This window comes from Vigna unguiculata, chromosome 5, assembly GCF_004118075.2.
Source record: "Vigna unguiculata cultivar IT97K-499-35 chromosome 5, ASM411807v1, whole genome shotgun sequence".
Lineage (NCBI taxonomy): Eukaryota > Viridiplantae > Streptophyta > Magnoliopsida > Fabales > Fabaceae > Vigna > Vigna unguiculata.
This window is the reverse complement of record NC_040283.1, coordinates 40,765,180-40,786,137: the sequence shown is the minus strand read 5'-3', so window position 1 is coordinate 40,786,137 and position 20,958 is coordinate 40,765,180. Positions and strand designations below refer to the sequence as shown.

At 32.1% G+C, this 20,958-nt stretch overlaps 2 protein-coding genes and 2 non-coding genes across 4 annotated transcripts; all 4 read left to right on the top strand.

The window, feature by feature from the left end:
- The first annotated feature begins 7,268 nt into the window (after positions 1 to 7,268).
- Positions 7,269 to 7,341, top strand: TRNAV-UAC. The gene has a single exon. It is a non-coding gene; the product is annotated as a tRNA-Val (tRNA).
- A 309-nt stretch (positions 7,342 to 7,650) lies between these two features.
- TRNAV-UAC lies at positions 7,651 to 7,723 on the top strand. Its single transcript has one exon. It is a non-coding gene; the product is annotated as a tRNA-Val (tRNA).
- Positions 7,724 to 8,459: 736 nt separating this feature from the next.
- On the top strand, positions 8,460 to 11,583 carry LOC114185193. Its single transcript, XM_028072772.1, has 4 exons — positions 8,460 to 10,237; positions 10,383 to 10,637; positions 10,804 to 10,923; positions 11,017 to 11,583. Exons 1-4 carry the CDS (start codon positions 9,167 to 9,169, stop codon positions 11,065 to 11,067), a joined length of 1,497 nt encoding a protein of 498 aa, XP_027928573.1. The 5' UTR covers positions 8,460 to 9,166; the 3' UTR covers positions 11,068 to 11,583.
- A 5,973-nt stretch (positions 11,584 to 17,556) lies between these two features.
- LOC114185514 (pentatricopeptide repeat-containing protein At2g20710, mitochondrial) lies at positions 17,557 to 20,281 on the top strand. Its single transcript, XM_028073273.1, has 2 exons — positions 17,557 to 18,022; positions 18,763 to 20,281. The coding sequence occupies exons 1-2, from the start codon at positions 17,762 to 17,764 to the stop codon at positions 19,987 to 19,989; spliced, it is 1,488 nt and encodes a 495-aa protein (XP_027929074.1). The 5' UTR covers positions 17,557 to 17,761; the 3' UTR covers positions 19,990 to 20,281.
- Positions 20,282 to 20,958: the final 677 nt, after the last annotated feature.

Sequence of the window (20,958 nt, the reverse complement as noted above, 5' to 3'; positions counted from 1 at the left end):
CAAAATTTGGTTAAAAGGACTAAATTCACACATTTTGAAAGATGAAGGACTAAATTGGTATAAAGTTTTGATGAGGGACTAATTCCAAAATTCACTGAAACTTGAGGGACCAAAAACATATTTAACCCATTTAAAAATATAGGATAGCGAATAAATGGGTGTAAACAAAATGTTTCGATTACCATAATTAAAGGAAACTTGAAAGAATTTATTGATTAAGATGAGACACCTTCCTTTCACATCATCATGCCTTTCCAATAATATCAATAGTTTGGGAATTCTCGGTGTACTTGGTGAGCATGGCCAAGTGAGCGAAACTCAAGAGTTTTGAAGCACTCAAATCGATCCACACTCAAAGCAGTTTTAGTTATCACAGCGGTTAACGGTACTATATTTTAAAATTGAACTATTAAATAGTTCAATAAATTTAGTTTAATGTAATTGAAAATTTAGAAAAATAAACAATAAATAAAAATATTAAAAAAAATTCAAATGCGTCTTAGAAACAATTTGATAGACTATTGAATAAAATTGCACAAAGAAAAATAAATGTATAATTAAGGGTATAATAAGATGAAAATGAAAAATACTTTAGCGATTAAAGAAAACTTTTCAAATATCAACCTAATCACGATGGTTGAGAGATAACAATAATTATTTTAGCGACATAAAGAACTCTTTAAAAGAAACAAAAATTAATAATAATAGAATAAAAATGATATTTTTTTATTACCTAGTAAATGATATATATATATATATATATATATATATATATATATATATATATATATATATATATATATGTGTGTGTGTGTATATATATATATCCTCATCCCTATTCACATACCCAATTGAAAAGATCAGATATATATCATATTCATTCTCAGTCAGTGTAGGGATTCTCCGTCATAGAGAAGACGGGTTCAAGCAATACTTATGAATGAGTTTAATTTCAGCTATACTGAAGCATATACATTTTGAATATGATTATAAATATTAATGGGTGATTTGATAACGGTCCGATGGTAAGTGAAAAAATAGATCTAACAAAGAATAAACTTTGTTAGGATAAAGTTTAACTCGTAACTTCTATACCATATTAAAAAGTAAATTTTAAATGTAATCCAATATCATAAAATTGACTTGTAAGATTGACGAGATATAAATGTAAAACCTTTTAAATTACAATAGTATAAAGAGGCACTAGAGGTGTTTGTGTTTTTAAAATTCAAAAACAAACTAGTAATGATAATTTTTACGTTGAATATTTGGCACGAAGAGAAATTTGTCTAATTTAAATGTGATTTTCACATTTAAATAAACAAATGATTTTTCTCGTTCCACATGGTTAGGTAAGAAAAATAAATTTCCCAGCATCATCAGAAGTCTTCCGTTCACACAGAGACAGACTTTAAGAATAAAATATGTAATTAAAACGGGAGTATAAGTGACAAAAAGAATAGATATGATATGATTAAAATATGTTAAAGGTTCAAATAAAAGATAGAAAAAACCCTACATTCAGAATCTCTTTATCAAATACATATATTAATCTACTGCTTTGTTCTGTATCAACTGTATAATCTATTTAAAGTTTTTAATACAATTTTTTGGATCCAATTGTTATGTAAGATTTAAAAAAATTATATATTATTTTCTAATAAAACAATATAACAGGACTCTTAATTCAAAAGAACCAGTTTTACGCTTTAGACCTATTTCACTCTTAATAAATGGCAAAAATAAGAGCTAGTTATACCTATATATAAGAATTGGTGATGATTAATATTATTCATGAAACTATCTTGTTTTGATCCAATTTCATCTCTAACTTTAGGAACGGATAAGAAGCAAAACAAGAGGCACCTTGATAAGGCTTTTACTTTCTGTAGTTCCATAATCTCTTTGTGTATGCTATAAATTTTCAAAATGACTATTTTACCTTATGAAAAAGTGACTACTAATTGGAAAATTTTCAGAACAGATTTTCTACATTTTTCAGAATAAAATTTTTGGAACAAAATTTTCAAAAAAGGATCTACATATTTTTAGAATAAAATTTTCGAAATATATGAAATGTATTCTGAAATTTTTTTCAAAATAAGATTCTCGGAACAAAATTTTCAGAATGTATACTTGGAATATCTTTATATAAAATAAGTTTTTTTATATTTCATTTTCTCTTCTTTCTTTGAAGCGTTCCCTCTTATTTATCTGCAGCGGCTGTGGTGTCTAAAATATTTTCCTATTATGGAGCTGCATTTAGTAATTATAGGGGTGCATGGAATAATATCTCCTCCGTAAACCATGTACCAATCTTTAGGTCGCAGAGTTGATAGGGCTGCTTTTAGTTCCGTATATAATTAACATGTATGTACGAGAGATTCTCCCTTCTTCCCCAATTGTTTCTCTTCCCCAATTGTTTCTCTTGTACCCCCAAATGTCATAATTTATTATCATTATAACCTCATCTAAGTCGGTTATTGTAGGTAATTAAAAAAAGTTATTGGTGTAACCTGACCGGATATTACTAATTTAAATAAATTAAAGTAAAATAATATTAAGTATAAATTTTTAGGTTTTACAACTGCGACATGTGTTTTTAACGGAAACAATGCACCTCCAAACTTCTTCTTCAGTTCTGAATAGTTCATACCCCTTACACCTCCAAATTTTTTCCGTTTTGTTCTGTGCTCTGGGCTCTCCATAGAAAATAAAAACCCTTTTGCTTTGAAACATTTTGCTGCTGACTGTGGTCCTGTTATTAAGCTTGTGGTCCCTCTTCTAACTACTTATGGTCCCTCTTCCAACCTCTCAGCCTGTGGTCCCTCTTCCAACCTCTCAGCCTTTGTTCCCTCTTCCAACCTCTCAGCCTCTGTTCCCTCTTCCAACATCGTGGTCCCCTATCATTTTTTTGTTTGACGCAACCAGGTTAGTGTTTGCATTTTTATTTCATTGCACCTTATTTTGAATGATTGATAAATGTTGTTGGTTGACTGTTATTTGTTGCTAAGGTAACATAAATGGGATTGCATGCTTATGAAATAATCATCAAATTATTGGTTGTCGACATCCGATATTTTTATTATATAACCGGATGTCGACGTTCGTTGAAAACACCACGTCATAATATAAATTGGATGTGGACATTCGTTCATTTTGCGTGTTGATTGTGGACATCCGATATATAATTTAGTCATTGATTTTATAAACATGATAATGTTAATTTTTACCATTATCCAAGCTATATTTCATTAGCAAAATCATCTCTTCCAAAACTTTTAACCTACTTAATTCTCAATTTTACCTTACTTTTGTAAATAAATACATTTTGGGCTACATTGATCTAAATATACCATTAATCCCCATTTTTGTGTCTTTTTTGTAGATTGGAAGCTTTGCTCCAAAAGTCCAGACAAACGAGTGACCCAGAATAGCAAGGAGAAGAGCAAAAATGTCAACAGGCGATACTGATGCTCATCGCCTAGCGACACCTGGACACCGCCGGGCGGTAGCTGGATGTTGTGCCCACTATTTTCTCGCTAGCGCCGGGCGGTGAGAGGCTTCCGCTAGGCGCCAGTTTTCGCTGATGTGACAAGTTGGCTCTTTTTCTTCTGTTTTCGCGAGGGAAAACGAATCTTGGACATTTTGGAGCTCGAGCAACGCGATTTGGAGCACTTGGAGGGCTGCTAAGGCTAGTGGGAACTACCCTCTCTTCCTCTTCCATTTCCATTTCGTAAGTTTGAGCTCTCCATGACAATGGAGAGCTAAACCCATTTTTGTTGGGGTTAGATGTAGCCACTGAACTTTCATGTATTTTCGAATGGTTTGAATATATATATATATATATATATATATATATATATATATATATATATATATATATATATATATATATGCTTCTTCCATTGATTGCTAGTATCTTTGTTTATGCATTTAAAGCTTGCTTTGTTTTAACCATTCATTGCATGATATTTGGGTCATTAGGTATTGGAAAATATCTCTTGAAACCTAGAATTGGAACAAGATACCTAATGGAACTTGTATCTAGGAATAGAACTTGACCCATTAGTTGTCTTAAACCCTAATTTGTAAAGCGGGTTTGTTTATTTAGGGATTCAAGGAATTGACTCTAAATAAAGAAACATAGGCTCGTTTAACTAAGGGATTAGAGTTTGAGTAGACTTGTGGGTTGACATTAGTAATTAATGGAGAAGAGTTTTATTGCTTAATATACATGAGAGTGAAGTAGGTGAAGTCTAACTCCAACAATATCAATCCATTGCATTTCTAGTCTTTACCATTTTCTAGAGTCTTCAAATATCCAAGTTCAATTTTACTTGTTTATGAAATATTTACTTTCTTGCATACAAAAACCCAAATTATGAATTTATTCATTAGTTTAAATTAGTCACTAATTACACAATTATTTAGTATACACGAGTCTTTTGGGAAACGATATCCCGGTCTTACCGGTTACTACTTGCGCGACTTGGTACACTTGCCAAGGTCTTAACAAAACACCGAATTAGGACATCCATTGTTGGTTGTTATAAACTGGATGTGGACTTTCGTTGTGCATTCTACAAACGGATGTCAGATGTTCTGCACTCCTTTTTGTTTTAATTTTTAATAGATGTTTATTAATTTTTATTTTGTGAAAGATCAATTTGTATTTAACATTTTATTTATATTTTTTTCTAATTTTTGTTTATTTTAAAGATAATGATTTATTAATTATTTTCTTTATTTAGTTTAATTATTTAATAAATGTGTTAAAGAAAAAACAAATTTAAAAACTTACCAGATATAGACATCCGTCCGTGTTTTGCTTGAACCGGATATGGACATCCGGTGTGTACCACAAACGGATGTGAACAACAATTTCTTTAATTTTTTTTTTGATACAGTGATTTGACAAACCAAGGTAATTTTTTTTACTTATTAAGATAAAGATTTAATAATTATTATATTTATTTATTTTAATTAATTATTAGGTATGTAAAAAAAATAATTTAAGAAAAGTAGTTAAATACTAAACGGATGTAGACATCCAATATAGTGTGGAAACGAATCTCAACTTTCTAAGTCGATGTCCACATCCGCAACCAAACATATATATATATATATATAAAATTTTCATTTAAATAACTTTTTGTCTTTGATTATTGATCCAAATTATTCAGTATATATTATTTTAGATATATAAATATTTATTTAGTAATTTATTTGTTTATTTTTTTACGTATGTAATTATATCTAACTAATTTTTTGTTTATGTTAGTATTATTAAATTTTGTAATAGAAAAACACCAGATGTGAACATCCGGTATAATTTAGAAACAAATCTCAATTTTGTAAGCTGAATGTCAACATCCGTAAGCAATTTTTGTTTAATTTTTCATTTAAATAATTTTTTGCCTTGATTATTGATACAGTTTATCCAGTATATATTATTTTAGATATATAAATATTTATTTAATAATTTATTTGTTTATTTTCTTTATATATGTAATTATATCTAACTATTTGTTTTACAATATTATTATTAATTTTTTTAGTAAGAAAACACTAGATGTGGACATTCGGTATAATTTAGAAACAAACTTCAACTTTGTAGGTAGGATGTAAACATCCACAAGCAATTATATTTGTTTTTAATTTTTCATTTAAATATTTTTTGCCTTTCCGGTTTATCTAGTATATATTATTTTAGATATATAAATATTTATTTACATATGTAATTATATGTATCTATTTTTTTACATTATTATATTTAAATTTTGTAATAAGAAAACATCGGATGTGGACATCGGTATAATTTATAAATGAATGTTAAATTTGTGAGTCGGATGTCCACATCCACAAGTTATTATTATTATTTTTAAATTTATCGTTGAAATTATTAGTTTTTATTTCATTTATTATATTTAATATTTTCCTTTTGATTCTTTGTTAATTAATTGTAGGTGATTATAATTGTGGAAGATTATCATTTGGGTTTTCTGGATTCTCAAAAAAATTCTAGTTTGGCGTCAGAATTTTCTTCTTTCATTCATATTATATGCAAAGAAGATTATACCTCTAACTTTACAACCGATGAGGTCTTTCCCACATGTGAAGATTTAATTAAGTGAGTTAGAGGTGTGACTTTTGATCTTGGTCTCGTTGTTATTATTCCAAGATCCAATAAATATAATGGACAACCCAGAAGAAAGACATATGTATTATTAGGCTGTGAAAGAGGTGGAAAGTAGAGGAAATACAAATCTGATGCGGAACCCAATTTATCTGGCACAAGAAAATGTGAGTGTCAATTTAAATTGAGAGGCAAACCCATCCCTAGTGGGAAATGGTGGGTGTTGAACCTAATATGTGGTCAAATATGTTTTTGGTCCATCGGCTTTTAGTAAAAATTGGAATTAGTCCATATTCAAAACTTTAGCCCAATTTAGTCCCCTGACTTTAGAACTGTGTGGATTTAGTCTTTTTAATCAAATTTTGTTAAGTTTATTTCACGTTTTAAATGCATTTCATAATAGTATTTGAGTTGTTTACTCCGTTTGATACATTTTTGTTTCAATGTTAGCTAATAAACTATCATAAAATATATTTGAAACATCAAATAAACTTAATAAAATTTGGTTAGAATAACTAAATCCACGTAGTTCTAAAGTTGGGAGACTAAATTAGGCTAAAATCTTGAGGAAAGACTAATTTCAATTTTCAATAAAAGTTAAAGACCAAAAACATATTTAACCTTTCTTTTTATGAAAAGAAACATGTGGGTTGACTTGGGCTCCTGTTTACTAAATTTGGACCCAAAATACAAAATTAAAAGTGGGTCTTACATTCTTTCCAACAACATAAATTTTTTACTTGGAAAATTGATATTTACCAGAAAACAAATATGGATATGTCTTCCTCATATCCTCCTTTCACTGAGAAATTCTCTCTAATATGCACATCCTTAACATCTAGCATATGAGACAAATTAGGTACATACTTTCTCAATTAGAAAACATGAAAAACTGAGTGAAAATTAGCCAACTGAAAATATTTTAATTTTTCATATAAAAAAACTAACAAAATAAAAATACCTATTATCATGAATATTTAATTAAAACACCAAATTTACAAATGACATAGTCCGTGACCATATTAATTTTTGGTGATGTTATAACTTTTAGTATGCGTTTTAGAAGATTTGGGCAAGGTCTACCTTTAGTTTTAAATCCTAGAATTTCTAGTTAACAAAATTATATAGAGTTGCTGTGGTGTAGTGGTTATCACGTTAGTCTTACACACTAAAGGTCCCCAGTTCGATCCTGGGCAGCAACAAATATTAAACTTTTTGGCTCTCTCAAAAATCAGTTTACTTTCTACAAATTTTAGTTCACTAAAATTAAATGTTTTAGTAACACTTAACTTATAAGTTGCTGTGGTGTAGTGGTTAACACTTTAATCTTGTACATTAAAGGTTCTCCGTTCAATCCTGGTCAGTATCATTTGTTTTATCGTTTTCATTTTATAATAATTGTGGAATTACAAGATGTTAATTTTAAATGGTTTCAAAATTGAATTAAACTCAAATAAAAATAAGAATTAAAATAAATCAAAGTAAAGAAATTAAATGTTACGAGATGTGAAGTTGCTGTGGTGTAGTGGTCATCACGTTAGTTTTACACACTAAAGGTCCCCAGTTCGATCCTGGGCAGTAACATTGTGTTTTAATTTTTCATTTTTATAATAATTAAAAAAGTATAATTTTTTTCCCAGTAATTTAAGTGAATTATTAATTCATATGTTTGAATTGATTTTAATTTCATATATTTGTATACTATTTGTATATTCATTTTCACAATCATACTTTAAGTCACATTTCTCACTGATACAACATCTTTAGTTTCTCTTTTATTTGTTTTCTCTTCTCTTCGATGAACCATAACACAATTCAAATGGATACAAAATTGTTGTTAAGACTGTTATCAGTGCTTCTTCTCATTCCCAATGCTGACCTCACATTTTTTTCCAGAAATGATTTATCAGTTATCAAGCAAATTTCTTTATTTCCCTTTTTGGAATTACGAAATGCATAATTAGGAATTCGTATTTTTAAGAGAACAGAGAAGTAGGGCCCTGAAATTTGTATATTCAGATGATTCATTTCATTTTGATGAGTTGCCAATTTTTTTCCATTGTCGTTCTCTAGTTAGCATCAACCTTTTATTGATGATTTTTTTTTTCGTAAAGCATATTATTAATGTTTGATAACAATATTGAACCAAATCATTATTAAAATAATTAAATTAATAATTGAAGAAAAAAAAAGAATATCTGTTCAAAATTCGAATCTACCCATAACACTTCCCTTTCGCTACGCTACCACCCCGTCCAAAATAGAGAACGTTGTAGCAATAATGAGTTAATTAATTAAAAATCATTCATTAAAATCATTCACTTTCTGTGAAAATTGAAGGGACTCTCAAATTTCTGTTAATATTGGTTTCGTGTCTGAGTTTGTATAAGGCTTTTCATCTTCCTTCTTCTTCCCTCTCCTTTTTCCCTCACTTTCTCTATCTCTTTCTCTCCAAGCACCTTCCAATTCTTCGTGTTCTGCTATACATGGAGATGTCAATGGAGGATTCGTGCTCGTACGAGATTCTCTCCGTGGTTCTCGATGCTTTCCTCCGACGCAGACGATCTCCAAGATTACCGAACAGTTCTATACCGATTGCGCCTCGAATATCTCCTTTAAGGGCGTCGTGTTAAGGTCCCTTTTACCGCTCTCCAAATTTGTCAATCGCTTTTCGTTTTTCGCTGTTTGAACTTGGAATTCCAACACTAGGATATCGTTGACTCATGCTTTGTTTTCCATTCGTGAAATCATTTGTTCTTAGTTACTTAGAGTGGTTCATTATCTCTGTGCGAACTTTGGATATGGGAGAATTTTCCGTCAGTTAGTATCGGATAATTCTCCGTTATGCTATTTTAGGGTTTGGCACGGAGTCTGTGGTGTCTCCGAGACCTTGAGATCTGGGATATGGTTAGGAGTTTCGTGGTTTTATGATTTTGGAGAGGTTCCTGTTGTCTTTGTGTGTTAATTGGCTATTGGAGATTATCTGGTGTTGAATTTTACGTTTACTGTTTGTTTGGGAAAATTTTAATGGCTGGGAAGTTGGAATTGGGGCCTCCGAAGTCTGATGTTTCCAATCCGAAGGAACTGGCTGCGAGAAAGATACTGAAAATTGTTAGATCTCAAGGGCATCCGTATGTTGAGTTGCGTGAGAATGGGAAAAAATTCATTTATTTCTGCACTCTGTGTCTTGCACCGTGTTATAGTGACGATGTTCTGTTTGATCACTTGAAAGGTAATCTTCATAAGGAGAGATTGTCTGCTGCTAAGGTTACCCTGCTAGGACCGAAACCATGGCCTTTTAACGATGGTCTTGTTTTCTTTGATACTTCTATTGAAAGTGATAGAGACTTGGAAGTTGCAGATAGTTACCGAAACAGGTTGTTGAAATTTAATAACAACGACAATAGTCTTGCAATTGTTAAGTTTGGGGAAGGGGTTCAGCCAAGTGCTGAACCATGTTCGACTGATGGCGTGCAAGATGATGAGTGTGGACTAGTGATTCCTCATTTGCTGATTGGAGATGAAATATTTGATGTAAAAGTCAGCGAAGTGGGCTTGGGGAAGATTGCTGCAAGATTTCTTGAGAAGTGCAGCGCGTTGAGTGGAATTAAAAGAATATGGTGTGAATGGTTAGGAAAAAAAAGTAATAATCAACAAGATGGTGTTGAGGTTCTAGAGCATGATTTTGCAATTGTAAATTTTGCTTACAATTATGATCTTGGTCGGTCTGGTTTGCTTGATGATGTCAAGTCATTACTTCCGTCTGCTTCTGGTGGCCGAAAGGGAAAGACATCATTGTCTGACTCTGATGATATTAGTGATTCTTTAAGCAATCAGTATGATTCGTCTGCGGAAGAGTCTTCTGATTCAAACAATTCCACTACTCGATTAACGCTAGATCAATTCAACAATCATCATCTTTGTACAAGGTTCATTTCAAGCAAGGCTGTTAGGAAAGAATTGAGACGGAAGCAGCGACTGGCAGCAGAGAAAGTATGCAACATCTGTCAACAAAAAATGCTTCCCGGTAAAGATGTAGCTGCACTTTTGAATTTGAAGACTAGAAGGGTAGCGTGCAGTAGTCGGAATAAAACTGGGGTAAAGACATTTTATTAGTGTTCTGATTTTATATAGTTTTGCTATATTGGTTTGTTTGATAATAATGAGCTTGAGATATTTAAACTTCATTATATGCATATTTCATTTACTAAATTAGACAATTTACATTGGCATATATCTGCAGGCATTTCACGTGTTCCATACATCCTGCCTTATACACTGGATAATCTTGTGTGAATTTGAAATAATCACAAATCATTTAGTTCGTCCAAATGTTAGACGAATAGTGAAGAGAAAGATTGCGTCAGATGGTGAGAAAATTGGAAAAGAAAAAGATATAGAAAAGCATATAAGAACTGTATTCTGCCCAGAGTGCCAAGGTACTGGTATGGTCATTGATGGAGATGGGGTTGAACAGCCAGAATTTTCTTTGTCTCAGGTTTGTTTATTATATGATAATTCTTGCTTAATTCTCCAGCTTACCAAATACTTAAATTCTATCTTGTTTTTAGCACCATTGTTTCTGTTCTTGGTAAAATACTTGTCATGTGTTCAGAAAACAAATTTACTTGGAATTTATCGGATATTGCTTAATCTTCTTGCAGATGTTCAAATTCAAAATAAAAGCATGTGATGCACGCAGAGAATGGATCAAGAGCCCCGAAGTTTTGCAGAATTGCTCAACTGGGTTTCACTTCCCTTCACAATCAGAAGAGATATTCGAGGTCTTTAATATTTCTGCATTTATTTTAATTAAATATTATATGTTCAATTGTGTATCATCTGTAGTAAATTTATTGTGAACGCTTTGGTTTCAGGAAAAAGTGGAACCCATAAATATGCTGCATTTTTATCGTGCTGATGTTTAGAGTGGGACATAACCGAGCAAATGTTTCGTTTACATCTGATTATATTTTCAAGAATTGTGTGTAACTTTTTAGGTAAATGTTCGTTGATAGACTTGGTTATATAACCTCGTAGATAGTGACCAGATTAAACATTGTGTATACCTGTTGCTAATGAGTTTGTGTAAGTGTACATTGTTGGCAATGTACATGTGTAAAGGGATTGCAAGCTCACCTCGTGGTAGAGTGCCACCGTGCCACCCTTGTTAGCTCACCTTTTATTTCTGTGTTCTTTTGTGACTAATATCGGTGAACACTGATTGCAAGCAACTATGTACCAATAGAAATCCTGCTTTATTACAATACATTATCATTAATTTACTAAGGCTTTACGCTGAATCTTGTAATTCCAAGGATGACTTGTAACTATTCGGTATATGCGGTTACTTCCTTGTTACCTGTTCCAACATTATGTGTCGGGAACGAGAGGCCAAAGTTAAATCTTTCGGTTTGAACATTAAAGATAGAATTTGTATTTCAGAAGGCAGCTATGCATATTTTGTACTACAAGTTAATTTTATTAAACGTTATTTTCATCTGTCTTTGGGGTGTATGTTACTTGAAAAATAGAGATTGGAATGGAAAAGTGAGTAAATGGAGTGTTGGCTGGTTTTAAGCGATTTTTTTGTAAGTGTTCTATTTCGATTAAAGGATTATTGTAGTTGACCCGATTTATTTGTACTAGTTATTTACATGTCTCATGAATATATAATGTCAAAAGGTTGTGCTAAGAAAATTGTTATAGATGTTGAACTATAGTGGTATATATGATTTCAATATTTCAAAACAGAAATTGAAAAGAGGATTACTATCTATTTATCTATTTATAAATTCTATAGGTCCGCAAAAAGACTCATTAAACCCTTTATAATATCTTGGCACGTGTTATTAGTTGTGTTATTTATTGTTTTTTAGCTTGCTTTGGTAGTTAAAAAGTTTGTTCTTGAAACTTCTTGATACAAGTACTCCATAATTTTGAAAAGCAACCTCATTCTGTCAATCTTTTTTCTGCGTTGCATTGAAGATCAATCTATCATAAACTTAAGTTTTCTTCGTTTTGTACTTGTTCATGTCACGATAAAAACTCCATTTTCTCCTCCATGTTTTACTTCCCAACGCCTATTATGATAGGAGTTTTTTCCTACTTGAAGATTCTCCTCGTTGTGTTTTTTGCTTTACTTTGTTTATCAGTAGAGTTTCTAAGGGGATGATTACTGAGTACTTTTACTTTCAGTTGACACAATAGCGTAGTACGTATATACTTGTTTCTTAAGATGTCCATGGAGCAAGATATTATTAACATTTAATTGTTGTAATGGCCAATCAATGTTGATTGTAAGAGATAACAGTACCCTAATACTACTCACTAGTTTTTTTTTTTCCTTATGGTAAAGGATCAGAGTCCAAGTTGCATTTTTGTATAATGCCTCTCTATTCTTCATTCATAGCTTGGGTTTTTAAGAGCCTCTCCAATGCAAAAACAAAGTGAAATAAAATTACAAAATCTATCATGGTATACTCCAATCATACAAATGGCGAACCGGGTGTACATTGATAATTAATGCAACAATCTTGACTATTAAACATTCCACAGCTGCAACTTTACATGCCGGCAAGTACAAGAAAACATTAGCTGCACTCAATCTCAGTTCACAAAGCCGGCGGGCACAGTTTACTTCATGGGACTTTGTTCCATACTTCCCATATACATATACATACATATACGTGTATATAAGTAATTTTCGGAACTTGCCAAAAAATCATAGCCACAGTTACACCAAAGAATGACACGTTATTACATGCACCAGATCAAAATGTTGCTATGTTTGGTAACGTTTGTGTTTATAGTTGCTTGGATCATGGAAACTTCATTGGCAGAAGGAAGGGGAGATTATCCTTTGAATGATATTGGAAGATCCAGAAGGTGAGTAGATATTGGAGGAGACATGAAAACACTTGGAACCCTTGCAGGGTTGCTTCCAAAAGGTCTTGTGCCACCTTCTGCACCAAGTCCTGACATAAACTGATCCATGCCACTCTCCATTTGTCTGCCATTTACATCCATAATCTTGTGAAAAACATATCATGCTATCAACAAATTATTCTTTAAATTGTTCACATTTGATTTTCTATTCATTCCTTAATACTCATATAATGTATAAACTTTGTCTGCACTCTTTGTTTCTTTGAGTTGTGATATGTATACAGTAACTTATACAGTTCTGTGTTTATCTCTCTCCATGTATCACATCATTTAATATACTATATATTTCTTTTCTTTCTTTTTCTCTATAAATTATGATTTTGTTTACAAATTACTGTGATAATTTGAAATATATATCAGCAACAAGTTCATGATACCGTGAACAAATGAGTGCCATTATCGAGCATGATACCAACAAGGTCCATCACAGAGTTTCTTAAGCAAACTAGCAGGAGCTTGTTCTTCTGGCTCTCGAGAAAACTTTGTTGAAAAAGACAAATAAAACCTATGATCAGTCCTTTTTTTTTTTTTTTAATTTAAGATAACATTAACATGTTTTCATCTATGATACACGTGTATCAGATACAACACGTATCCAATACATTAATACATTTATTTTCAAAATAATAGGATACAATACATGATATAATATTGAAGAGTAAAAAGTGATTTTTTAAACAATAATAAATATATGATCGTTATTGTGTGAAATAAAACTATATGTGTTAAAATTGTTAACATAAAAAATATAAATTATTGTTATCATAAAATTATTATTATAGGAAAATTCTTAAATAATAACCAATTTAGTAACCAAAAATATGTTAGAGACCGATTTTTTAATTGAAGACCAATTTAGAAACTAATTATTTTGGTACTCAGAACTTGTTGCTAATGTTAGTAAATAATTTAGAAACCACTTATTTTGATCGTCAAAATCTTGGTAGGTAATGTTACTGGTCAATTTATAAATCAATTCATAATAGAAACTATTTTAATTATCAATTTATATACCAATTATAATTTTTTAAAATTATTTTAGTTGCTAATAATTTTAAGTTTTTAAATTAGTATCTAAATTGGTCACTATATAGTGACTAATTATTTTTTGTTACTAAATACTTGTAGTATATTACATCTTTATAAATTAAATATTTTATCGATAAGTATCAATTAAGTATTCTAAAATATCGGATACGTAATCCAAGTTAAAGTATCGACACATCATGTCTTTATTACTCATATCCTTTTATTTTATTTTTTACTCAACACATTTATTATGAAAGTACAAGTGAAAAATAATTTATATGTATTTAGTACGTGTAGCGACTAGTACAAAATATTCAAACATAATTCGAAATTCTTATAAGTTTTATTAAAAGATCAGAGATTAGTTATATAAAAATAAAGTCTTATAATTCAACTACTATTTTTATTTGTATTTAATAGTGTCAATCATAACTTTTGCATTAAATAATTACTTTTGTGGTTGCTCTTATTTTTATATTAGACTCGTTAAATCTATATAATAAGTTATTTATTATAAAAAAATAAGAGTTCAACTCTTATTCATTATTACCTATTTAGGTTTTTATTTTTATTTTTTCATTACTTACTCATAATTTTTATATTTTTCATTTTCTTAACCAAATCCACAATTTGATCTACAAAATTTAGAAGATTCACTTCATTAAGTATTCGTTAGAGTCACTCAAATTCTAATAAATATATTATGAAGTATGAATAAGAAAAATATTACCATATAAAAATTTATTTAGAGTAATTATAATATATCAACTTTATAAAACTAAAAACTAAAAAAAAAAAAAACAGTACTTAGCCTTCAAATAAAGAAAAAACTTAAGGGGGCTTCTCCATGCACCCCCAAAGATTCTTTAGTACTCCCAAAAATGACATAATTGACCCTAATTAATTTTTTATCTATCTCGGTGGTTTGAGATAATTAAACCGAATTTACGGCTGGCTGATATTTACGGTGCTGCACCCCCAATTCATGTATTTCTCATTCCTTCTTTCTTTTTCTTCTTCCTCCGTTTTCTTTCTTCTCCCGTTCTCATTATTATTGACAGAGCAGTGGTTCCTGTTTTCTCTCTTTCATTTTCATTTGAATGTGTGCTTTTGCAGTGGTAGTGGTCCCTGGTTTTGTTCTGTGTGAACTGGTCATTTTCTGGGTTTTTCACTGAAACGGATGTTGAAATCCGTTTTAGAGAAGTGTGAAACGGATTTCAACATCCGTTTCTGTTTATATAGCTTTTTTATCAAACTGATGTTGAAATCCATTTCACAGAAGTGTGAAATGGGTTTCGAAATCCGTTTCATTATCCGTTTTATTAATGAAATGGATTTCGAAACCCGTTTCACACTTCTCTGAAACGGATTTCAACATCCGTTTGGTAAAAATATCGTTGAACGGAGCTCGCTCGCCGGAGGACTTGGTGCAGTTGGTGAAGGTGAGGGTGGAGGAGAGGAATCTCTCGGAGCTGCTCCTTGACGAAACGGGTCTTTGTTCATGGTCTTTTTTTTCTTCTAGTTGTTCCTCCGACGAAGATTCTTGCTCCGGGAAGAATTGGAAGCTTGGAGGGTACTCTGGGAGGGTGGGGAGAAGGTTTGAGGCAATGGTGTGCTACCGGTGGAGCTCTCTGGTGGCGGTGATGATTCAAGCTCTGGTTCATCGTGTGAGTTACGTGTGGGTTGTAGAGGTAGATGGAACCTTGATGGGCATTGTTTCTTTCCAAGCAATGTTGAAGGTTTTCAGAGAGCACCTTAAATCCATGTGCTAACAGTTACTACATTCATAGATGATGATTATGCAAATAATCACTGCTATATTTCTTCAGCTAATTTGTTGTTACAAATATAAAGCAAGAATGAAACATAAATTAGGTAGCAGGGATCTGTGTTTATCCAGAGACAGATTAACACAAGAGAGATGTTACTTGTATAATATTTGTACAACAATTTATATTGCTATAAGAGAGAGAAAGGGAGAAAATAGAGAGAGACCCCAGATTTAATCTATCGTGAGAGAGAGGGGGAGAATGCTATTTGTATAAACTATTAACTAATCACATCTCAATCAATTTTGCCATTGATTACCTACTTCTCTCTCTTTTTACTTTTGTTTTTAAATTATTGAAATGGATTTTTTTTTTTAATTATGAAAATTCCTAGATATATACGAATTGATTTTCATTTCAGTTTTAAAAAAAATACTAAATTTAATTGCTCTGTACTATTTTAGTTTTGTTATGATAATATATGAATGACTATTACTAATACTATAATGTTTATTATGACAACATGAAGTTAATACTGTCTTCGTTGGAGTGAGTTTTACTACGAAAACTTATGAAAAAACAATCTTTAATTCAGATAAATCCTTACATCTAAAAATGACATAAATGCTCCATCTCGTTTGGCCTCACGAAATCCCAACACTAACATCCAAGGTCAGCCATCGTGCCTACCCCAGTTCGCTAGAGTCATCAGCGGCGACACCAGTCACCACCGGAAAACACAGTCAGCGTTTTTGCCGCACCTCTTCCTTCTTTTAGATTTTCAAACCGTGAAAACAGGGCACTGCAACCTCACCTCGCAAAGACCGGAGCTGCGATTGTCACCGACACGAGTTTCTACCTTCTTCCAGGTCCACCATGGTTGCGCTTCTCACAGCCGACCAGGGTGTATCCGGTGACGTCAATCGGAGCTAGAACTGTTGTTAATAGTGTGTATAATACACCTCAGAAGAAAACACACACTTATTAAAAATAAAAAGTTCAAAAAAACATCGAAACATGATTCAAGATTTTTTTGAAACGGATTTCGACTTTCATTTCAAGAAAAAATGAAAAAAAAAAAGCTAAAACGGATCTTAAGATCCGTTTCTAATTTTGTGAAACGGATTTGTTACATCCGTTTCGTGAAAAAACACATAAAAAAAATAAAACGGATGTTAAGATCCGTTTCTGAAAACTGTGAGACGATCTGGAAAACCGTTTCATAAGAAAAAAAATAAAATCAAGATTACACCATGAGTACAACAGCATTACCATTCAGATCATCAATCACCATCATCATTCACATAAATCAATACAAAAAATTAAGAAAACTTAATTGGATGTGTGGATGGTGGATTAAGTGTGAACGAGAAGCCTGTAAATGCGGAAGGGCCTCTCCGAAGCTCTTGGTGGTGCTGCATGCTGTGCTCTGCGGCTGCGTCAAAGAAGAATGAAGAGGAGGCAAAGAAGAGTGAATGAGAGGAAGCGTAAATTTTAAATGTTCCCTGCTTCTAGGTCAACGAGATTCTTTTTGAGGTACAGGCTGCAGCAAATTCGTTGGGGTACAGTGCGGTTAAAACATTTTTTACTGTTTTTTTTTCCTTCTTCCTTTATTTTTTATAATGGACAAAACAAAAATGAAAATAAAGAAAGTTTTGGAGGTACAGGAGAGGGTTGGGGTTCAGGAGAACCCAACAACTTAAATTAAACATTTTTCAACCCGAAACTGGGCCTAGAACCCATTTCCTCGAAGGATTGCCAAACCCAAAAATGAAGAAAGAAATCTCTGTTATGCCCTCTCTCTGTGAGTGTACTGAGAAAGCTAGGTAGCAGTGCGTGAAGAGAGTTGAGTTAAGATCGACGAGAGGGAAGAAACATGATGCTAATACGGTCAAGATGCAAACTTGTGAAAAATTTTAGCATTTCTGTTTCTGGGTCTCTTGGAATATGCATGCACTCGACGAAAAGCGTGTTGGAGAGTCTTGAAAATCGTGTGTTCAAGGTTGGGGACCCTAGGATTCCAGTGGTTCCTATTCTGAACCAATGGGTCGAAGAAGGCAGAGAAGTCACCTACTCTCAGTTCCATGATATCGTTCGTCGCCTCTCTCAATTTCGTCGCTTCACACATGCCCTTCAGGTAATTTCACAATCAACATTTTCATGAAAAAAAAAAATCATGTACTTTTAAATGCATAATATTCATGGATCAGTGGAGTGTTTAACTTATGTTTGGATTGAGGAAATGGTGGAGTGGAATAGAAGATACCTGTTTTTGAGGTTTTGTTTGGTTGATTGTTTGAATGAAATGTATTGGAACCTGTTAAAATGCATTCTACTCAATCCCACTTTTACTCCCTTAATGAAATTATTATTTACTTCTTGTATTTAAATTGTTCACTTGATTCGTATACTTGTGGTCATTTTTGTTTTAGTCCTATTAAGTTTAAGTTCCTATCCTAGTCTTGCATACAAGGTTAAGTTTTGCTAGTGATAAATCGCTACAAAGTTTACATTTTTGGGTATAGGAACTGAAACCTAAATGAGAACAACTACAAAGACCAAATGATTAGTTTAATCTAGTTTTATTTCTCCAAACAATGAAATGGTGATTTTATTCTATTCCATATTCACTTACTATTAGATACACAGACATAACCTAAGTCTTTCTGGTTTTTGGTGATATAGAGAAGCTAATTGAGAGGTAGAATTCTATTCCAAGTTCTGTTGAATTCTATTCCTAGTTGCGTGGATACTCGTGTGCTTATTTCTTCTTCAATATATTGTGCTGTATCGTATTTGACCCCTTTAAAATCAAGGAAACATGGTTCTAGTTACATAGTTTTTTAATTAGAGTGACTGAAATATGTTTTTTGGTAGGTGATGGAATGGATGTGTAATGAAAGGAACTATGACTTGTCTCCAGGAGGCATTGCAATACAGATCGACCTAATTTCAAAAGTCCATGGTCTTGAACAAGCTGATAGATATTTTAGAAGTATCCCTGATGCTAAAATTGGGTTTAAGATATATGCTGCACTTTTAAGATGCTATGTGGAGCATAAATCTCTGGAGGAAGCAGAGGCTGTCATGAAGAAAATTAAGAAGTTTCCTCCTCTGGATATAACTGAGTGTTATAATCTGATGCTGAAACTATATGGTCAAATGGGTAAGTATGAAAAATTGGATAGGTTGGTGCGAGAAATGAAAGAGAAAGATCTCTGTAATGCTCGAACATATATGTTTCAGTTAAATGCATATGTGGCCGCCACAGACATAGAGGGGATGGAGAAGTTACTTATGCAAATGGAAGCTGATCCCTTTGCAACTGTGGACTGGTATACATACTGTAATGCAGCAAATGCTTATAGGAAAGTACATAATATTGAGAAGGTCACGGCCATGTTAAAGAAATCAGAGCATTTAGCCAAAGGCAAGAATAGGAGACTTGCTTATGAATCTATTCAAACTATTTATGCTGTTATTGGGAACAAGGATGAGGTTTATAGGCTTTGGAATGTTTGCAAAAGTCTTAAAAATTCCTGCAACAACTCAAGTTACATATGTATGTTGAGCTCTTTAGTAAAGTTGGATGACATTGAGGGGGCAGAGAAGATTTTGGAAGAATGGGAATCTCAATATGCAAATTTTGATTCCAGAATTCCAAATTTAATGATCAGTGCTTATTGTAAATGGGGTCAGTTTGATAAGGCTGAGGCCTATATCAAAAGGCTTTTGGATGGTGGGAAGCCATTAGATGGAAGATCGTGGGACCGACTGGCGTGTGGCTATCGTGCAGATAATGATATGGAGAAAGCAGTTCAGGCAATGAAGAAAGCTGTCTCGGCAAATTTAGCAGGAAGGAAACCAGATCATGTCACTCTAGTTGCTTGTGTTAAATACCTGAAAGAAAAAGGAGACTTGGATTTGGCCCTTGAGATTCTTAAGTCATGCATAGAGAAAAAGCATATCTCAGTCACTTCCTATGATGGATTGGTAAGTTATGTTCATAATGTAAACCCAGATACAGAACCCCTTGATCTTATTAAAGGAGATTATCAAAAGTATACAAGTGAAAGCACTCAAGTTCTTGATGGGGAAAACTGATTGTTGAATCTAAATGGTAAGCAGACCTTCATTATCTGTGTTTTGTAAAGATATCCTTGATTTCTTTCCTCTGTTTTTAGAGGTTCGGTTGCTACTACCATCATCATCATCATCATCATGTTTCAGTGATGAAATTAGCTCATGATTTCTTTGCTGTCATACTCATTACCATTTAACCTATTTAGATTGTAGCTGCATAGGAGGATTACCATCTTCATTTTGACTTACACTTTGACCATATGCCTTGAGAATTTTCTCATTGAAGTATAAAAGTGTGTTTCCTTCGACTTCATATCTTGAACAAGTCTAGTTCGACTTTACAATTTAAGAATTTTTAAGACATCATGTCTTGAGTATCGCTCTATATCATAAACATCCAAAAAAAGGATGAAGATTGCTACATTAGAAGAAAAAAACTTGAATGAATCTTCTTAAATTACACGTAAAGTTTTATGTTGAATTACATCAAGAGTTTAAACGCTTCCTACAAATACTAAGAGTTGTACACTTAAACTATATAAGGAGTCTAAAAGCTTGTGGCTATCACAAAACAATGTGCTCAAATTTGTCTTTTGTACTCTTCTTTGTTTAGAATTAAAGATAGTACTCCAATCAACATGAAATAAACAATTTGTATTGATTTTTTTCATAGTTTAGCAATAAAGAGTTTGTGCCACTTAATCCTTTTAGCAATAGCCAATTTACATCAATCACTTATTGGTTAAGCACTAAAAATGGTGCACTTTCTAATCAGTTAGGCAATACAAGGTTTGGATTGTGTATTAAGCACTAGTCTTTGTATCTCAACCTCTACATTAGCCTTTAATTTGTGCATTAACTATTGTGCAATAATCTCTATTAAAAGAGTCTAATAAATCTCTTATTAAGTATTAATCACTATGTTTCGATCTTTACAAACAAGCATTAAACATTATGTTTCAATCTTTACAAACAAGCATTAAACATTAT